At 38.3% G+C, this 21,706-nt stretch overlaps 1 protein-coding gene across 6 annotated transcripts in view; it reads left to right on the forward strand.

Moving 5' to 3' along the window:
• G3BP2 (G3BP stress granule assembly factor 2) overlaps positions 1–21,706 on the forward strand; it is a 41,242-nt gene that overhangs the window by 15,770 nt on the left and 3,766 nt on the right. For 2 of the 6 annotated variants that reach the window (XM_075565263.1, XM_075565245.1), the window contains exons 2-12: positions 8,941–9,059; positions 10,751–10,832; positions 11,197–11,370; positions 12,644–12,734; positions 13,014–13,116; positions 14,823–14,855; positions 16,327–16,507; positions 17,233–17,334; positions 17,701–17,803; positions 18,422–18,550; positions 19,578–19,696. In XM_075565263.1, coding sequence (XP_075421378.1) covers positions 8,965–9,059; positions 10,751–10,832; positions 11,197–11,370; positions 12,644–12,734; positions 13,014–13,116; positions 14,823–14,855; positions 16,327–16,507; positions 17,233–17,334; positions 17,701–17,803; positions 18,422–18,550; positions 19,578–19,696 — 1,212 coding nt within the window. In that variant the 5' untranslated portion in view covers positions 8,941–8,964. Of the gene's footprint in view, positions 1–7,475; positions 7,559–8,940; positions 9,060–10,750; positions 10,833–11,196; positions 11,371–12,643; positions 12,735–13,013; positions 13,117–14,822; positions 14,856–16,326; positions 16,508–17,232; positions 17,335–17,700; positions 17,804–18,421; positions 18,551–19,577; positions 19,697–21,706 lie in introns of all 6 variants that reach the window. The other 4 variants (XM_075565254.1, XM_075565280.1, XM_075565271.1 and 1 more) reach the window with 4 other exon arrangements.

The following is a 21,706-nucleotide window of genomic DNA, read 5'->3' on the forward strand; positions in this document are numbered from 1 at the left end:
AACCGTTCCTTACCATTCATCAGGACAAAGCAATAATGAGGCCCGTTTACCATTTCCTGCATAAACTTGTATGTATCCCCATTTCATATAAACCAGGTGACTATACCCTTGGTTTGCTGAAATCCAGAAAATGAGAATAAGTACTGCACAAGCTCTCGTGAGATATTTAAAAACCTACCTCAACCATATACAGTGTCTCAAAGTCGGATTAGGCTCTTTATCCTCTCAGAGGGACCTAGGACTAGGCAGGCAGCATCCAAGGTGACCATATTCCGATGAATTATCAGGTGCATTAGGAAGGCCGATGAGCAGAAAGGTGAAAATCTAACAGTCTAAAAGCCCATTCAACAAGGGCTGTTGGCACATCATGGTTGTTTAAGGCACCAGGGTCTCCTGAATAAATTTGCATGGCAGATTGTTTAATACGCTCATGAAATATTAGAGAATAGACATTCAGGTCTCAGCTGACAAGTTTTGAATGAAAAGTTCTTCAGTCTGTAGTATCAAAAGAAATAAGTTGAAATTGATATTTACAGGGTATTTATTTCTCCCCTCTTGTATTGGTTGGGTATGTTCCTACGATGCCTACTGCCATGGAGAACAAACAGAATTTGCAAACTTGCTGTAATTTTCTCTTCCTAGGACCATATCGCACATTTGCCCTCCCTATATTTGGAGGAAAGTGTGAAGATGGGCCTCCATATGAATCTCTGCAAGGCCAAAGTTATCAACAAATGTCAACTCTAAGTTTGAAATAAATGGAATAGAACTAGAGGTTGAAAGCGGTCTGTCTAACATTGCTGGAAAGTCTTTATAGATGGTAACCTTTCAAATGAAATCAATAGGAGAATGAAGATAGGAGAGCATGCATTTTGAAGAAAGACCACTTTTTGTGTGTGTGTCTCCCGTCTCCCCGGTGCTGTTTTCAGCTCCAGTGCCCCCTAGTTTCCTGAAATACACTAACGGAAAAGGCAGCATAGGTTCAATCCTCTCTAAGGGAACCAATGCCGCTTTAAAGGTCCTGCGTCACGCGGACCAATCGGAAGCTGCAGCTTCAACATCTGTTGCTGCTTCCTATTGACCGTTGGGTTGCGGCAGATTTGAATGCAGTGAAGTGCTGGCGGCACCTTTCCCAGTAAGTATCGGTAACCGGGGCTGAAATTAACACAGTTCAGCTCCGTGCACCCCTTGTTTCCCATTCAGGTGAGATAAAGGGGATGGGGCAGAGGTGGAACTGCTCCTTTAAGTTGTCTGCTTCCACTTTTTTTAATTTATATATATATATATATATAATATATATATATATATATATATATATATATATATATATATATATATCTTGATTTCCTTCTTGCAGTGTGTATATATAATTCCATCTGTGTTTTATTTCACTTACATTTTAACCTATTAAAAATATATGCTATTGTCACTAGCTCACGGTTGGTATTGCATGTGACTGCCCCTCTAGGGCCCACAACTTATTGTAACTGTTTTGCTGTAGTGAAATCTGTCAGCTTGTGCAGCATATGGCTTTGAGGTCAGAGATCAAGACACAGCTAAAGGAAATGTCAGACGTGTAGCTCTTAGTATGAAGGCAGGTTCCTTCCCCTTTCACTTCCTGGCATTACAAGAATTGAAAGGTGGGTGTGCTTTGTGATGTGTATTGTTGCAACCAGTAATGGGATAACGGCTAAGAACAAAAATACATAGTTGGCTACCAGAGGATTGTTGAGCGCACACCGGTATGAATTTGCTGTAATACTTGTAACATAGCACTCTGCAAAATATTGCATCATTTACTTGATCATAATGTCAAAGTGCAACAAATAAAAAAAAATAAAAAGCATTCTGCTCTGAAAGAAGCCTTGCATAGCTTACTATCTAAGTGGTATGTTGGGAGACTTGAAGACAGTAGAAGGAACAAATACACTCGATGGCCAGCGCCTGGCCACGATGGTTGGTAAGTGCCTTTGTGACTGTCTGGAGTAGTAGTCGTATGTGCAGTTTGTTTTTACCAATAAAATTATGTTGCCACACTACGCTCATACATATCCTGACTTACCCGAATGAACTTTCATGCTGGCTTACTGGCAGTGAAAAGGTGAAGATCTCTTCTCTTTTGGAGCAATAGCACGGCATTAGAAATGTTTTGTAAATTCTAACCAGGCATACCAATCTACAATACATATTTTTGAGCCATTTCAGTGCCCTCTGGCATTTGAGTGAAATAACTTGAATGTAAACAAAAATGGAGACTTGTACACAAGTGGACTATATTATAGTAGGTCATATCTCTAGTCAGACAAGTGACTAAAAGAGATCAAGGATAAATATCTTGGTACACGTACAACCATACAGATTATGGTGCAGTCAATTACATTTTCTGAAGCTTTCTAATAAAAACCTCAAAGTAAACGTGGTAGGCCATGTAAACTGGTTTGTCTGTTTTTTCTTTAAACATGGTTAGTGTACTTACAGCTCTGATAATTTATTCATATGGTATAAGGTACAGCAAATGCGGGTTGGAGATTATGTAATGTTAACACCAAACATATTCCCCTCGTAATGCCAATATTACTTTGGAACTCGTGGGAGCTGTCGGGAGAGGATTTTTAAAATTGGACATGAAAACAAACCCACACCAAACATAAGAAGGAAAAATAGAAAACCGGTAATTAACATATTAAAACCAAATATTCCCCCAAAGTATGGCCAGTGATCTAAACTAGCTGATATAAAATAAATAATTAAAAATATTTGGTTCTTCAAACAATTCTGCCAATATAGATTTTAGCAGAGTATGCAAACATTTAGGAAGCATATGATATACAATTTTGTATACAAGTGTAAGTAATATATAAAAAATATATAAGTGTATATTACGGAATAGTAAATTCAACGCAGAGTTTCTGCATCATACATTAATTACACTGCTAATGTTTGGATATTGAGAAATAAATTGAAATCTCAATTTTTAACTGCTTTAAGCATAGAATTAGAGATTGTACCTGGCTTAAAAAGTGGATTTACAGGAAAATAAATTAAAAATGTTGTGATACCCTAACTCAAGCGCTACACCTATAAATGTGTGACATACACGTGAACAAAACCAACTGTGATTAACAAGAGGTAAAAGCTGCCAAAGGTTTCCCACAAAGCAAATATCTCAATTTGCATACAGGACCAAGAAAATAAACGGAGGATACCTGGCGCTTAAAGAGTCACTGTGTCCTTTTGAAAACAGTCCAGTCTTTAAAGAGTGTTTCAAAGTCCAAAACTTGAAGTGGATTGCTGTAGTTTTTCTTCACTGCTGCAGCTCTTCAATACACCTGAAATTGATACAAGGGTACACCATTGCGCAGTACTACTGATGTTGGATGTTAACCCCTTACTAACAACTTCCCCAGTGTGGACTGAATACACTTACAGGAGTGTTTCTTTCAGGATACAGTGGAGACAATCTGTGCTTTATTCCCTTTCTGTTCTTATACACCACGAATCTCCTGGGTGCTTCCTTTGTCTCTTGGGATTTCGTGATTCCCAGAATCCCCCGAACTCCACGAGCCCCCAGACAAGGATTTGAACAATAGCAAACAAAGGGGGTCACAAATTTAATTATATAAAAAACGGCTTCAACAAGCCTATAAAACGGCTGGTAAACCTGCACTAAAAACAATGGATGATTTACTCACATGTACTCACATATGTACATGCATAACAACACTTCGTAAGGATGCCGTCCGCAGCTTGTGCCTCCTGTGTTTGCTCCGGATGAGAAGGGCTCTCTCACAGCATAACTCCTCCGGTTGGTTCTGATAGTCTCTCCCCCCACCTGGCTGCGTTCCGGTTTACAGCCAAGGGTTCTGGCAGACTCCTCACCTTTCAAACACTGATGCTGCACTGCACTGCTCACACGGGATCCTGGCTCCTCCCACCCTAACGCGTTTCGTGACGTAGGCACGCCACTTTCTCAAAGGAATGAGGAGTTGTAGCTGATCTGTCTTTAAATACCCTCTAGGGATAATTAACTTTGCCAGTAATGAACTAATATGCAACACCTGTTAGTGTATGCTTGTCCGCTATTAACCAATGAGTATCTAAGGGAATTGACACCTTGGGATTCAAATACACCATAATCAGCAGACTTACAACTAAACGTGATACAACATGTTAGTACATATATACATCCTAATAAAATCTATACTTGCTAAAACGGACCAACCCTGTGTGGATAGGGCTAAGGGCATTATTGCAAAATAAAATGAAAAGGGCATATAATCTGTTTATTCTTTTAGAAATGAAGCCAGATCGAATTCTATGTTTAAACCCTTGGGGGCTAAGGTTTTTAAAGTATATATCCAAAAACTTTCTTTTTTGGATAAATAATTCAACCTATCGCCCCCCCTCCAATTAGGTTTAGGACAATCTATTCCTTTGCATATTAAACCTTTGGGATTTTGATTGTGGGCTATTCTGAAATGATTGGAGACACTATGTGTCTCCAGACCTCTTTTAATGTTATAAATGTGTTCTGCTAGTCTGCGTGTCAGTGGTCTTCCTGTTCTTCCCACATATTGGAGTCCACATGGACACTGCAGAAGATACACACAGAACCTACTTTTACAGTTGATAAATGTACCAATCTCATACGTTCTATTCGTTACTACAGAATGAAAGCTGGCACATTTCTCACTAAAGCTGCAGGCCGTGCACTTTCCACATACAAAATAGCCTTTAAAATCAGACAGCCAATTGGAAGGTTTATGCTTCAATCTATCGTTTGGACAACTTGGTGCTAACGAAGATTTTAAATCATTAGCTTTTTTATAAATGATCTGGGGTTGTGGGGGTAAAATGGATTGTAATATGGGGTCTCGCAGAAGGATTCCCCAATGTTTTTTTAAGGTTTTTGCTATTTCCGGGGCCATACTATTATATTTTGTAATAAATGGTATGAATTCTCCTTCTTTAACTTTTTTTGTTTTCTTACGATTTATGTCAACTAGTAATGCTCTATCTATCTGATTCACTTTCTCAATAGCTGATTCTACTTTATGTTTATTATAATTTCGTGCCATAAACTTGTGCTTTAGATCATTAACCTGTTCCTCATATATATGTTTTTGAGAGCAGTTTCTTTTTATTCTCAAAGCCTGTCCTTGTGGAATATTATCTACCCATCTTGGGTGATGATGACTGGACTTTATAATAAACATAAAGTAGAATCAGCTATTGAGAAAGTGAATCAGATAGATAGAGCATTACTAGTTGACATAAATCGTAAGAAAACAAAAAAAGTTAAAGAAGGAGAATTCATACCATTTATTACAAAATATAATAGTATGGCCCCGGAAATAGCAAAAACCTTAAAAAAACATTGGGGAATCCTTCTGCGAGACCCCATATTACAATCCATTTTACCCCCACAACCCCAGATCATTTATAAAAAAGCTAATGATTTAAAATCTTCGTTAGCACCAAGTTGTCCAAACGATAGATTGAAGCATAAACCTTCCAATTGGCTGTCTGATTTTAAAGGCTATTTTGTATGTGGAAAGTGTACGGCCTGCAGCTTTAGTGAGAAATGTGCCAGCTTTCATTCTGTAGTAACGAATAGAACGTATGAGATTGGTACATTTATCAACTGTAAAAGTAGGTTCTGTGTGTATCTTCTGCAGTGTCCATGTGGACTCCAATATGTGGGAAGAACAGGAAGACCACTGACACGCAGACTAGCAGAACACATTTATAACATTAAAAGAGGTCTGGAGACACATAGTGTCTCCAATCATTTCAGAATAGCCCACAATCAAAATCCCAAAGGTTTAATATGCAAAGGAATAGATTGTCCTAAACCTAATTGGAGGGGGGGCGATAGGTTGAATTATTTATCCAAAAAAGAAAGTTTTTGGATATATACTTTAAAAACCTTAGCCCCCAAGGGTTTAAACATAGAATTCGATCTGGCTTCATTTCTAAAAGAATAAACAGATTATATGCCCTTTTCATTTTATTTTGCAATAATGCCCTTAGCCCTATCCACACAGGGTTGGTCCGTTTTAGCAAGTATAGATTTTATTAGGATGTATATATGTACTAACATGTTGTATCACGTTTAGTTGTAAGTCTGCTGATTATGGTGTATTTGAATCCCAAGGTGTCAATTCCCTTAGATACTCATTGGTTAATAGCGGACAAGCATACACTAACAGGTGTTGCATATTAGTTCATTACTGGCAAAGTTAATTATTCCTAGAGGGTATTTAAAGACAGATCAGCTACAACTCCTCATTCCTTTGAGAAAGTGGCGTGCCTACGTCACGAAACGCGTTAGGGTGGCAGGAGCCAGGATCCCGTGTGAGCAGTGCAGTGCAGCATCAGTGTTTGAAAGGTGAGGAGTCTGCCAGAACCCTTGGCTGTAAACCGGAACGCAGCCAGGTGGGGGGAGAGACTCTATCAGAACCAACCGGAGGAGTTATGCTGTGAGAGAGCCCTTCTCATCCGGAGCAAACACAGGAGGCACAAGCTGCGGACGGCATCCTTACGAAGTGTTGTTATGCATGTACATATGTGAGTACATGTGAGTAAATCATCCATTGTTTTTAGTGCAGGTTTACCAGCCGTTTTATAGGCTTGTTGAAGCCATTTTTTATATAATTAAATTTGTGACCCCCTTTGTTTGCTATTGTTCAAATCCTTGTCTGGGGGCTCGTGGAGTTCGGGGGATTCTGGGAATCACGAAATCCCAAGAGACAAAGGAAGCACCCAGGAGATTCGTGGTGTATAAGAACAGAAAGGGAATAAAGCACAGATTGTCTCCACTGTATCCTGAAAGAAACACTCCTGTAAGTGTATTCAGTCCACACTGGGGAAGTTGTTAGTAAGGGGTTAACATCCAACATCAGTAGTACTGCGCAATGGTGTACCCTTGTATCAATTTCAGGTGTATTGAAGAGCTGCAGCAGTGAAGAAAAACTACAGCAATCCACTTCAAGTTTTGGACTTTGAAACACTCTTTAAAGACTGGACTGTTTTCAAAAGGACACAGTGACTCTTTAAGCGCCAGGTATCCTCCGTTTATTTTCTTGGATTTACAGGAGTTTTTAAACTGTAATATAAAAGCCTACAGCTCAGGCATAACCTCCCAGAGAAGTACACTCTGGGCTCTGCAATTACAACTGAGCTTCCAGAGAGATGAAACCACCATCCCCACCTACACTGAGTCCGACAGGCAAGTGGGAAGGGAGAGATTATTCCAATTGAAAGTCTATCATACAAAACCCAGAAAGGATGTACTTTATAAAGGATAGGCCTCATCAGGCATATCCCTTACAGACCACTATTGAAATGATTTCCTTGACAAAAAACAGTAAACGTAAGCCTGGCTATCACCGGCAAACTGTCCAACAGATTAGGCGAGTGAAAGTTTGAATTGGCGCCTGGCCTAGCTGAATTTATGTCTTCCTTTTAAAAAGATTATCGGCGACCTTCTGAAAAAAGAGCAGGTGGCAGTTGAGGTGTTTGGGACGCTTTTGTCATCCGAAAAAGCACAAAGCAGGTAATGCCCCCTTTAGAGAATCAAACCCCTCACTCGGCAAGACTGTTTCACTGAGACTGATCTCATTCGTACTTCTATTGAATGTATGAAACCGTGAATTTCTCATTTTTTTTTACATGTAATGGCTGTAGTGTCTCTCTGTGGTCAGACGTCCACCGTCCGGAGGTTTTGTATAACATACATTTGGTTCTGCCAAGCTACTATATATTGACAGGGTTTGATGGCGCTAGAGCAGCAAGCAGGGGTGTTTTTAAAGCAACAATAAATGCCATAGGTTGTAGTATAACAAATAGTTACACTGGAGAGGTGATGGGTACTCTGTGTAGGGTGCTCAAGGTTAAGTATTTAAGTGTTGGGATCCACAGAAAAAGAAGGGTGCAAAAGTAAAGATCATTTGGATTGGCATAGGCTATAACATTTCAGTGCTTTTTCTGTGTGTAGAGAAGTTAAAATATCACAATATAGATCTGAAAGAGTACATATTTATGTATTACTTGCGATATCACGCTCAAGTGGATCCCTAACTAATCTGTAGATTGAGCAAGGATTCAATAAACCCCCCTCAGGAGCAAGTCTGCAAGCAGCTATTTTAGCCAGCTGCCTCACTGAAGACCCCCAGATGAACTGTTCTGGATCTAAAGTAAATATGAAATACGCATTAAACCTAATTTTAAAAAAAATATATATATATATTTTTTTTTAATGCTATTACAATTATAATGTAATCGTTTCTTTTATAACCTTTTTGTTGAATTTTGAGTAAACATTACATTAAAATCCTTGGCATGAAACGTCATGTTTTTAAACAATGTGCTTACAGTCAACACCCCCATCATGTAGTATGATTAGATATTCTCATTTTAGTTGTTACAATCTTACCGTTTTATCTTTCATGGACTAAATGTATACTTTCCATAACGTGTAAAAAAAAATATTCTAAATCGCTTATTTCATACAATCTTGGTTTATTTCCATGATACATTTTTTAGTACAACTATATTATAACATTTTCCTTCCATAACCTTATTCATACTCTGTATTAGTCTCCTGACAGCATTATATTACACAGTCTTCTGACACTTCAGTCTGCTGCTTTTCAGTGAGTGGGATGAGGTGATTAATATTCCTTAATGGAGGATGGCTGCTATATGCCCAAACTCTGTCAATCAGGAACGTGACTCGTTTTTGATCCCTCTCACCTCAGCCCTTACAGCAGTGGTTGCTATACCATGGTCCCTGTACACTGACATGGGTCGCCATAGCGATTCAGAATTATTCCAGGCAGCGTACTCCTGCGCTGTCTGTATTTTGTGTCATTGGTAATGGCTGGTTTTTACATGTTTGGGTGTCTTAATCTTGGTGTTTTTTTTGTCTCATTGCAGCATTTCAATTTTTGTACCAAAGAAATGGTGATGGAGAAGCCAAGCCCCCTGCTTGTAGGGCGGGAGTTTGTGAGACAGTACTACACTCTACTAAATAAAGCTCCAGACTTTTTGCACAGGTATTCTTTCTTTTATTTTGTTTAAACGTTTTTTTAAATTATTAAAGTTGCTCTCTTGTTGTGTAGTCTTGGATCAGTGCTTCCTTATGCTTATTCACAAACTGGCTTAGGGATGCTTTGCTGTAGCCAACATTATGTATGTATGTATGTATGTATGTATGTATTGTAAATGGGGAGAAACCTAGCAGCACATAGTGTTATGGTAAAAAGCAATGCAATGAGGAGTGCCCAGTTGGAAATGTTTAGGCCTAAAAATGTAAACAAAAACACAAGCTGGGGCCATGTATGTGTCTTTGAGAAATTGTGGAAGTTTGATCACTGAGGTATATAGGTCCAAATGTAATTTGTCTATACAGGTAGACCTCGCTATCCAACGTTTCACTTTACAACGAATGGCATATCCAACGCTTTACAATGCAACCCTGTGGGCTGTTTTTAGACGCCGAAATGCGTTATCCAGCGCCTGAATGTGTTATCCAACGCTCACCGCCACTGATTAACATGGGACTCACTTTACAACTGCTTCACTATCCAACGCTGCTTCCAGAACAGATTCTGTTGGAAAACCAAGGACCGCCTATATAATATATTCTATGTAAAGAGATTATTGCTGTATTCCAAATACAGCGGACCAACGGCTTAAAAATGCCTTGGCTTCCATTAGTTGTAAGCTATTGGAGCTCTTATGGTTCTGTACTGGTTTTGTCTGTTTCTTTATCCTCAACAGGCCAGGTCCCTAAACGCAAGAATTAAATTAAAAACGGAGGCATGTTAACATATTTTCTTGTTTTATTGGCTCTTTACAATGTATTCTGAATTTCGCTCTGGTCAGACACTCCAGATGCATCTATTTTATGTGGATAATCCAAACTTTTAAACTAAAACAATGTGTAGTTTTATTTAAAAGAAAAAAAAAATCAGCATAACAGCCTCTCTATTTAGCAAACTTCTGTTACAATGTCACAAGACCTGAGGTCACCTAGTATAAACAGTGTAAAATAATACATTTGTCTTAGGAAAATAAATCTAAAAATAAATGATACTCTGGTTACATTTGAGATGATTGAATATTAGATTTAATTAAGTATATTTAGTTTTTACTTGTAGTAAATATAAACAAGCCTGTCGGGTGCCCAGGGTTGCAGCTGTGGCCTGGGCCCTAGCTGAATAGTTGGAGATGGAAAGGTTTGCCTGCGGGACGAAATTCTGAGCGGAGTGGAGGACAAGCAATTTGAAGCAAAGTCAGGTCATTGAGGACAGCCGATAAAAGCCAGGGAACACTTGGCCGATCCCCTTCTCAATGGGCATAGGATACCTGTCCCAGCTGCTTTTCTTCCGTTCTCCGCCGCCTTTGTCTGTGGGATTATGAACATTCTTCCACACATCACAAGTCTGAATACTTTGTGTCCAATCTCAATGCATATTATTAATCGGTGAAACATACTTTTTGTTTTTCTTTCTCCTCATACATGGCAGTCCACAAAATGCAAATTGAATGAGTCAGGCTCTTATCTACTGTCAACTTCTGTGACCATGCGATACTGGCAAGGCTAGGTTTTCCATCCCTGTCCATGACATCTTTGTGTGGTCATATTTTATTTTCATAGAAGCAGAATAATTTCCCCATGCTTGTTTATTCCTTAGCATGTACATATTAGCATTGTTCAGTGTGCAATAAACATTTATTTCAGGTTTTACGGAAGGAATTCTTCTTATGTGCACGGTGGACTGGATGGTACTGGGAAGCCCCAAGAAGCGGTTTATGGCCAGGCAGTACGTATAAAATGACTGCATTTATTTCTTTAGCTCAAAATGTGCAATATCTCTTAGCCGACAAAACGCATTTTATAAACCACTTGATACACATGGCTTCCTTAAATAAATGTAATCCTGCTCTGAATATTGGGAAACCCTTTTAAGCTTTAGCCCACCCTGTCTCTTAAAGCCAGTAAAGAGGGTGGGGTGGGGTGGGGTAAGTGTCACTGCCACTGGATCATTTTGGTCTTAAGAGGGCTTGCATCTTGAAATATTCTAAGTGTTTTGTGAACTTTTTTCTTTTTTTGTTTCAATATTGCACATGTCTATTGTATCAGCATATTTGTGGTCTAATATTTTTATTTTTTTTGGTAACTTTAAGGAAATTCACAAAAAGGTGATGTCCCTGCAGTTCAGTGAATGTCGCACTAAGATTCGACACGTGGATGCACATGCTACTTTGAGTGATGGGGTCGTTGTACAGGTCATGGGTGAACTTTCAAATAATGGGCAACCAATGAGAAAGTTCATGCAAACCTTTGTTCTGGCTCCAGAAGTAAGTATTTAATCAATGGACACTTATTTGATCAATTGGTTATGGATTACTAATGTCCTGTTTGCAGCACAATTTTAAAGCAGACATCTATGTTGTCAGATTAGCCAAGGCATGCCTTTTTTTGTTTTTTTTTTCCCCACACAGCTACTTTTCAAATCATCCTGTTGTCCAATTTTATGGCATCTTATGTTTTTGTTTTTTAATTGGACAATTTTTTGTTCGTCATTAGAATGAAAGTGTAGAACCTGAAGGTCCATGCATGCTGAAACCGTAAGAGTGTGTAACACACACACACACACACACCCACCACCCCCCCCCCCTGTATATGTGAAGCATGTGACAATGTATAATTCTACATTCTTACCTAAGCTGGCAATAGTTTGGTGTTCCTGTTGTACATCTGCAAAAATCCTGATTTGTGTGTCTAATATAATGGCTGCTTCAGTCAGTGGCTCAGCAGCTACAATGTTTTCTTATATTACTAAGGTAACATTATCTATTGTTGCAGTTTACAGCTCAAACTGCTGGCAAATGTTGCAAAGATCTTGCACTGGTGGGTATGTGGGTTAAAACCTTGTGTAGAAATCAAAGGATGCTTTAAAATTAATAAAAAAATGGCATTGAGTTGAATACAAAATAAAAACCTATATTTAAAGCTGCAGTTCAAGCAATATCCTATTTTTTTTTAAAATAAATCAGTTCTATATTATGAGCAAATACTTGTAGCATTTAAAAAAATGTTTTTAATGTATTATAATGTAAAAAGCATTTTTTTTGTTCCTATAGCAACCATTTACAAAGTCACATCCCCATCTTCTTCTGAACCAGGCTCTAGCACACACCCTTTTATTTTTATATATATTTTTTTAGCCCTGCCCCCTCTCTTGCAGTGAACCAATTGTATCTAGTGCCTGCCTGGTCACATTGAGTACTCTTCTGGTGCACTGATGGCAATTTAGTGAACCCCCGAGCCGAATCTTCGCCGATCGATCACAGGGGAACGGATTGATGAGCAATTTAGTTAATTACTTGTCAGTGTGTAGATTGTATTGATGCACATATTGGATGGGAATTTTTTTTTTAAATGGCAGCTTGGACTGCTGCTTTAATACTACAGAACTGATTAAAAAAAAAAATAAACACTTGTTTTGCTGCTATGTAGTTAATGCTGTTTTATTGCAAGTAAAATATCAACTTGCTTCTAAAAGTGTGTGTACGATGTCATGACCTTGATGCAGTCATTTACTGTCATTGGTTCTTTCTGTCTTTGTAGGGATCTGTTCCAAACAAATTTTATGTTCATAATGACATCTTCCGCTATGAGGATGAGGTTTTTGGTGATTCAGAAGCAGAAATGGATGAAGGTAAGGAAAGAGGTCAACAATGCCGATAAACTTGATTCACAAACGGCACCTGTCTGTGGCTTTTCTTTCTGTACATAAGAAACCGCAAAGCACATGATGTAAGTCATGGTTGTCCTTGTATTTTTTTTCTTTTTTTTGTCTTGTGTCAAAAAGAGTGAGAGCTGGTCAGCTGGTCTGCTGGTCTTTTTATGTTTGGCTGCTGTGGTTAGGATGGTATTGCTACATTTATTATCACACAAAGTGAAATGTGAACTGTATTATTATTAATTTTTTTTTAAGAATCTGATGAGGAAGTAGAAGAAGAGCAAGAAGAAAGACAACCATCTCCTGAACCAGTGCAAGAGAATACAAACAATGCTTACTATGACTCCCACTCTGTGCCGTAAGTATGCCAACTACTGTAATACTCTGCTGCTAAGGATGCATGATAGAGAGACCTGTGAGTGGTTTAAAAAGTGTTGCCTTCATTCACTGACTGCTGGATCTTCTTGTTTTTTTGTTTGTCTATTTACTGTTGTTTTTAAGAGTTGATGCTGGTGCTTAAGTCTGTGGCAACACTACAAAAAAAAATTAAACAATCTGTTCACTAAAGGGCTGCGACACTAAACGTTGTACATACAATAACACTAAAACTAACTCGGCTTAATAAAGAGCACAAACTATAAACTTGAATATGCTTATCAAACATGTCTGATCCAGTGTGGAATTTTATTAGGAACACAAGGTTTTTTTTGTTTTGTTCCGCCCCCCATTGTGTTTTTTTTTTATTTAACAATCTTTCCTCCAAGTCCTCATGGTAGCCACTACAAAAAGGGTTAACGCTTCTACATACGCATTGATGTTTAGGGAGAAAAAACTGCCTTGAGACACCGGATATCAGCCATATTTTGGTGCGTTTTGCGTCCACCTCAGTCTTAATTTAATTTTTTCAAGATCGAACAAAGATGCCAAAAATAAAACCAAAAACTATCTCCCAGATTAATTTGTCTTTTTTGCCACCTATGTAGCAAAGGGTGGAATCTTTATTTACCAAAATGAACGCTATGCCCCATGGCAGGAAAACAAATATTCCAGCAAATTCCTGTAATCAAGGGCTATTTTTCAAGGGGATCACTAATTTCTCAGATGTAACTTCAAAGCCAGCTATTAACAGTCCAGTCTGCATTCCATCAAATAAGTTTGGCCTACCAATCAAGTGTAAGAACAGCAGAAACCACTCAACTAGTTGCTACGGCTGGTATTTTGGTTGCATAGAAGTGGTAGCAGACGCAAAAATGTGAGATCCTATTGCCTGAAACATGATGGATGTTTTCTGGATACAGGACAGAGTTTTCTGAATATGTTTGGCTTAGACTTTCTCCATACTGGACAATTGAGACCAAATATTTGTCTTCGTTTCTTTGTACGGGTGGCCGTTTTTCTTGATTGTGTGAGAATGTCCTAATATGGACACTGTACAGCAGGTATTAAAGATTATTTGCAGGTGACGCAACTGACGAAAATAACAAGTTTGCAATATACTCTTAAAGGTAGAGATCAAGGAGAGTTTTGTCTTGATGCCATCACCATTCTATGGTCCTTCCCTATAATCCTATATATACATTTTTTTTTAAAGCCAATTCCTATGATTCAAATGGTCTTGAAGAAAAGTAATTAGTGACACGGGAGAAGCGATTCTGTTTGCACCAGCTTGATCAAGGAGATATTGATACACAGGCCTGGTCAGAATGGCAAGCGGAGATTAGTGGATGTTGCCCTTTAGTCGCAGACCTGCTTAAACAAGCCCCCTTATTACAAGCTAGGAAGAATTTGACCTGTTTGTTGTATTTCGAAAAGCTTTATGATACGGTTTAAGAACAAGTATGTGAAATATTCATATTTAATTTCCAGTCACAGATCAATAATAACACGCTTTATTAAAGGGACTCAAATGAAGACCCAGGATCGTCAATCCACTTCCCTTATAGGATCTTAATTTGGTGATTAATCAAATAAAAATATCACTTGTGAGCGTATTCACATTCACCTGCAATTGTGATTAATCAACATTGTTTTCAGGAAGTCCAACCAACTTCATTCTATTTTCAGGCAAAAGGAAAACCTAATCGATTTTAGATCAAGGTTTGTATTCTTCTTGCCTATCATTGAACAGAGAAGAGACTTGCCCTTAGAAATGAAAGCCCATTCGACCAGGTTCCGGCATTATCATGGGCAGAATTGGCCCAAGCCTCTCCGGAAGAAATTTGCAGAGCTGAAAACTGGTCCTCTATTTCTTTATGGTCCACACTTTTTCTAAACTACCAACTTTGTACCAAATTTGCCTGCATGAGCAGATACCAAGTTTATTTATTTTTATTTATAAAATGTTTTTTTTTTACCAGGAAGTAATAGTTAGGATTTGTTCCTATAAAATACACCTAGTTTGGCATAGGTTTTGGATGTCAGGGTATCACTGTGCAACCCAAATGATAAAGTTTGGTAGAAAGGCAGTAATTTAATCTAGCCACCTTATCCAAATTGTTTGTTCAAAGGGTTTGTTCATATTTATTTGTAAGCTTCTCAATAATGACCTTATGTCCTCATTTCCAGTGAGGGAATCCTACTGGGAAACCAGAAGTCTGTTTTCCCCCTCTTCAACGCAGAAGTAGGAGCTGAAAATAGGTGTCTTCTACCTTAGTCTAAGTGCACAGCTTGGTGTCTCTTTCCAATATTCTTTATTCAACGACAGATGGAAAGAAAGCCATCTATACAAGTCATGCACAGGCATTTCTTAGTTACCATCGTGACTGTAGTTCTACGAGTATATCAGTTCAAGTTCTTTAGTAGTTCTAAGTGCAAGACACACAGGATGAAACTCTTCTACCTTCTTGTAACCAATGTGGCCTCTTTCTTCCGGCCAGAGCAATTAATATTACTAGGCAGTAAGAAAATATTTTCATCTTTAACTGTTATCTCTTGTCTTAGACTTCCATGATAGAACAATGTCTCCCTATAAATTTATCTCCAGACATCCTTGTGTTTGTCTACTCATATCATCAATCGCTATTCTGACAAACTCCCTAATATTAATTTGAACAAAACCCTTGTTTTTATAGATACCAGAGGGCCTCACTATACCTCATTCCTGTCTCTAAATAACAAGTTGTGACTCATTACTTCTACTCATTCTATGGCCTCTATTATGAATGACCTTACTACTTCTGGATAACCAGCAAACTTCATTTCTTTGCCTTTTCTCTAATTCTGTTAACTATTTAGGTGCTAGCATCTAGCATATTCAGTTAGTGTGAATAGACCATATGGCTTATCTGTTAAGCTCGAAATCCTCCCATCTTCAGGAGAATTAACCCTTTAAGCATTGGCAACAATGGAGGTCCAGAGGAATAGGAAATATCGGTAATAATGTCTCTATTTCCCATGGTCTTTGTTTGAGGTAAATGGACATTTGGCTGTCTCCTTTCATCTCAAGTCCTAGGATTACGACCCCTCATTGAATTTTATTTAGCTTTTATTAATAGAATGGGAAAGACAGGAAGTTGTTTTTTTGGATTCTTCCATTGCTATTTTTATTTATATTATATTCCTTTTTCAGCAATGGAGTAGAAGAAACTTTGGAAGAGACCATTAATGAGCCCGAACCTGAGCCAGAACCAGAATTAAAGAGTGAAGAGTTGAAACCAGACACAGAAGAAAAGAACCTGGAAGAACTTGAGGCAAAGTCACCGACTCCACCACCTGCAGAGCCAATCACTCCACCACAAGAACCACCAAAGGTTAAACACTTTGAGAATACTTTAAACATGCTTTGTATTATTGACAGTTTCTAGGGAAGCTTGTTCTACCCCAGCCACATCCCAATCAATAGATTAAAAAAAAAAACAAATAAAAAAAATTACGTATTTCCTTTCTACAATAACAGTTATTTGTTATTGCATGTTGTTGCTAGTTGTGTAGATATCAATAACATTTTTGGCAAGGTGCACTTCAATATTTCTCTTCAATTTTTCTTCTATATAATCACGCAGATTGGGGAAATGTTTTTGTCCGCTTCCACATTTCTCCTTATCATTGCAGTAGAGTGGAGCCCACCTTCCTTTTGATGGAAAACGTTTAAAAATGGTTGACGGTTGTTTTTTTTTTTTTTTTTTAAATCAAGTCTATAGCATGATGAGCTGTGCCATGGGTACATCCTCATCAAATGAATTGCATTGAACTTGATCATATATTTTCTTTCTAACCCACTATCCAAAATATTGGGACCCTTAAGGCAACAGGTCTGCAGGTTTCTTGGCTCATAAGTGTTCCAAGAATTGAGTGTTTAGAAGTCATATCAACTTCTTTCCCTCCCACCCTTCCCTCCCAACTCATGGACATCAATATATAAAATAAAAATGATTCCTCATGTTTGGGTGTCACTGATGTACTAATAGTAGATACTGATGGAGTGTAAATCTTAAAGTGCAGTTTAATAAGTGTTGGCATGTATAATTTTCTGTAGGCTTTCTCATGGGCGTCAGTGACCAGTAAAAACCTGCCTCCCAGTGGTACTGTCCCATCATCAGGAATTCCACCCCATGTAATTAAAGCTCCAGCCTCACAGGTAATCAAATCTGTGAATGCATATATAATTACAAATATTGTAATTTAATTGGGCACACTGAAAGCTTTTTTTTTTTTTTTGTCCATAGTCATTGAAGAGTCTTTTTGTAACACCTTTTTTTTAAGGGCTTAAATGGCAAATGGCTGTCACAGAATGTACGGACTATTTGTACAATAGTAATTTAGTTTTTGTTCACTGATGTAATGAAGTCCTTTGTGTTTTATATGCTGGGGAGGAAAGGTAGATCTCCATTTTTATAGCTTACCGAGTTTGTTGAGTAAAAACAATCTACTGTTTTTGTGTATTTGTCACACAACAATAACAATCTGTGTTGCATTTGCATGTTTTATTATCCTCTTGTTATAGCAAAGAGTTGAAAGTAAGCTAGAATCTCAATCTCAGTCACCTCGTGTGAGGGACCAACGTCCTCGGGAACGTCCAAGTTTTCAACCAAGAGGACCACGACCAGGTGATATGACTGAAGTTTACAGTCTTAATGAATTTTAGGGGAAATCTATGTGTAGTTTACTGAGGTAAAGATGTTTCAGCATTTCTGAGACTTGGTTTCACTGTTGCACTTGATCTTTACATTTAAGACCTAAAGGGACATAAAGGCACATTCATTAATTGGGTTAACACTGGAATGGGTGCAATAACCCATGAAGTCGGTTGAAGAATGTGCTCCATATTGTGTACATCCACAACCCATCTTTTATATCTGGACAAATCGTGTCTGCAGGTTTTTAAGCAGACCTCAATTCATAGATTTTTTACATGAGCATGTTCATGATCACATGAGTCTTGAGCGCTTGCACACAACTGTGTGCATCTGGTTTTGATTTTGATTTTTTTTTTTTCATTGCTACCATTATAGTAATTATTATATGTGGTAAAAGAACTCGCCATTATATACAAATTTGTAGCTATTAAAAGCAATAATATTTTCACAAACACTTGGTGTAGCTTTTGTTTGTATTATTAAGTAGGTTTCAGTACTGAGTATGTTTATTTTTATTTTTTTGCCGCCATGGTGATTAATGTATAACTGTTTACAAACCCTATTCTTCTTCAATTGTGCCAATATTAGGTCGAGGTGACACCGAACAAGGGGAGTCCGATAACCGCCGCATGTTCCGCTATCCTGACAGTCATCAGCTCTTTGTTGGCAATTTACCACATGATATTGATGAAAGTGAACTGAAAGAGTTCTTTATGGGTGAGTATATAGTTAAACAATTTGTTTCTAAAAATAGTTTAGCTTCTACCACATTTTGCAAGTTTTATCCTTGCTTATTCTACTCCAGGGTCAACCTTGTGTAATTAGTTGCAGTTCTAGAAATGTTTTGATAACCATGGAAATTACATTGTTAATAAGGTGGGGTTTCTCTTAACCCTTTGGGTGCTCCAGGACGTAGTCACTACTTCAACGGGACTGGCTGCCCCCAAGGGGCCCCAAGGCCTAGTGCCCCGGGAGGTATTTTTTATTTTTTTTAAAAGCTTGGATTGTATCCTGCGTTTTTTTTGTAGTGCAGGATGCTATCTGACAGGATAATCCCGTCTCTGTTTCGTCCAAGATGTCCGTGGTCACATGACCACTATTGAAAGGGGTCACGGGCCGATGCTGTGCCTGAGGGGCCATGGCACTCTGTCACCACGACTGCTCCTTTCAGTGGCGTAGCTAGACATGTGCAGGCCCCTGGGCAAAAAAAAAATTTGGGTCCCCATTATGAGTGAAAATATTCCATAGATTCAGGAGTTTCCATCAGGCACATCTGACACACAAATACATACAGATACCTTCCCCCTGATGTCATGGAGAGCAGGTGCGGGCAGAGTTATGCAGCTCTTTCTCGGTTCCGCCCCCAGCCTCTGCTGTCTACTCTCTCCCACCCTGTCTGCGGCATTGAGCGGGCCCCACAAGAGCGTGGGCCCCTGCCTCCAGCACTCAAATGGTTATAGGAACTGTACATTCAAGACTGATGTTTTTTTCTATGTAATTCAAACACGATCCTGGATATTCACAATGTAGTTTGCAAGAAGTGTTTGTTTTTCATGGAAACATTGCACCTGGTGCCATTTTTTTTTTTTTTTTTATAAAGACTTAGTCTATGGACCTCAATCAAGGGCGAAGGTCTAAACTGTGGACCTCTTCGTAATGTTAGTAAACATAATTTATCTGAACAGCTTACAATGTTGGTTTTGTCATAAATGTCCTGGTGAAGTTGGTACAATGTTTTTTGCAGGTTATGGAAATGTGATGGAACTCCGGATTAATACTAAAGGAGTCGGGGGGAAACTGCCCAACTTTGGCTTTGTTGTTTTTGATGACTCTGAACCTGTTCAGCGGATTTTACTTGCAAAAGTACGTATAATATTAAATTAGAAGCTAAGGGAGATGACTGTTACAAAATGCTCCTAGATCAGGAGTGAGAAGTGGCACAGTTGATACTTAAATGTTATCGTTTATTTGTAAGTTAATTACATATTTCACAAGACAAACAAGCAGAAATAGATACAAAAGGTACTGAGGGCCCTGCTCGTGAGAACTTCGTCTAATTGGGAATATAGGGCAATATTGAATCATAATATAAAGTGGCTGCTCGTTGTGGGATGGAGTGTGCCTCAGGATAGAGTGGGATCAGCTGTGCAGCTGGACCATATTCAGGTTTGGGGGTTGTGGATGTTAAGGGGTGTAAGCGTGGAGTTTGGTCCAACCGCACTGCAGGTCTCTATACCTCGTTTTACCCACCTATGCAAGGTAAAATTATTCCTTCTCCCATTTCACGATTTCATAGGTGGCTTTATGAATGCCTTTGGAACATTATGATTACCATTTGGTAATTAAAAGTTCATAGATTTTGGGCTTGAAAATTAAAACAATAAATACAAAAATGATCCGAGGTAACTTCACTATCTCAGCCATCCCACTGGGATCTCGTGAAGAGAAAATCCCTATTCGCTGACATACTGCTCACTCGAGACCACTCATCTCTTCCCAATTTGTGTACATTCTATCCTGTTTTTGTGATTTTGTCTGGTTTTAATATCAATAGTACGAAATCAACTGCTCTAAACATAAACCTTCCTATGGAAACTATTAAACCAGTATACCTAATCTTTGTCTTCACTTGTCAAATTAAGTTCGCTTCCTTACTTAATAATTTACTAGACCAGATCATTTCACACACTCCTATGAAGTCAACTATCCTGTCCTAGTTAAAAGTTTATTTTTTTTGAGTACTGGAAGCTCATGCAATGGAAAAAGTCACTTTGTGAAAATGACGATGCTACCTGGAATACTATACCTTTTTCATACTCTGCACATTTCATTATCATTCTGCAGTCTAGCGTCTCATCTTTTATATGGTCCAGGAAGGACCAGGGTCAAGAGATTAATCCTTATCAAATCAGCTTGGCTGGGAGGTCTGTCGCTTGCTTGTCTTATAACCAACTATAATGTTTCACAATTGAGCGAACATATTTATTGACATTTAAAACAGAGATCCAAGGGATGGGTTGACTATAGGGAGGGTAATTGAACACAATAGATTTATTTTTTATTTTTTTGTGTTCTGGCTCTCCAGAGTACATAGACCATCACATCTTCAGAACTATCCTGTAATTAAGTATTCCCTTCGCTTATGGGAAGCCTCAAAACTTGCCATAAATTAATATCTTTGAACTCCTTTTTATTCAATATTCCGAAGTTTGAGCCGGGCTAATCCGAGAAAACAAATTGCTATTGTGGGGGGAGTTAAGGGAGTAGGGGAATTTTCTATGGCTAGAGACATATGATCACATTTATTTCATTAAGAACTTTTAGGTATATGCAAATCAAACTTTTCTTATTTTTGTTTCCAACCACCCCTCTTATCCACATATTACGAAAGCCTTTGTAGAAATCCATTGCTGGGCAAAGGACTAATTTCTATATTGTATTAACAAATTATTTCCCAAGAAGCCACCATAAAAGTTAAACGGTCAATGGGAGGAGGTGCTACATGACTCTCTAAGTAGCTGAAGAGGATACTTGGGGATCGACTTCCAGAAGTTTAATCTGAATCACCATTAAAAAGTGCTTATAAAGGCCCAGTTCCACAGAAGGGTGCGAAGCTTTAGCACACCTTTGCTCTCATTCATATAAATGGGAGTAAGAGCATGCTAAAGCGTTGCATCCTTTTTGGTGGATCTTGGCAAACATATAACCATGGTACAGAACTCTATTTGATTAACATTAATGTCATCCGTTATCCTAATTTTTAGGTTTTTGCCAAATATTGTTGCATTACTGTAAGGGGGACTGTTATTAAGATTTGCCCTTTATGGTTGCAGATGTTTACTTGAACATATTTTGTGGCTTGTGACTCCAGAG

This window comes from Ascaphus truei, chromosome 1 (assembly GCF_040206685.1).
Source record: "Ascaphus truei isolate aAscTru1 chromosome 1, aAscTru1.hap1, whole genome shotgun sequence".
Taxonomy (NCBI): Eukaryota; Metazoa; Chordata; class Amphibia; order Anura; family Ascaphidae; genus Ascaphus; species Ascaphus truei.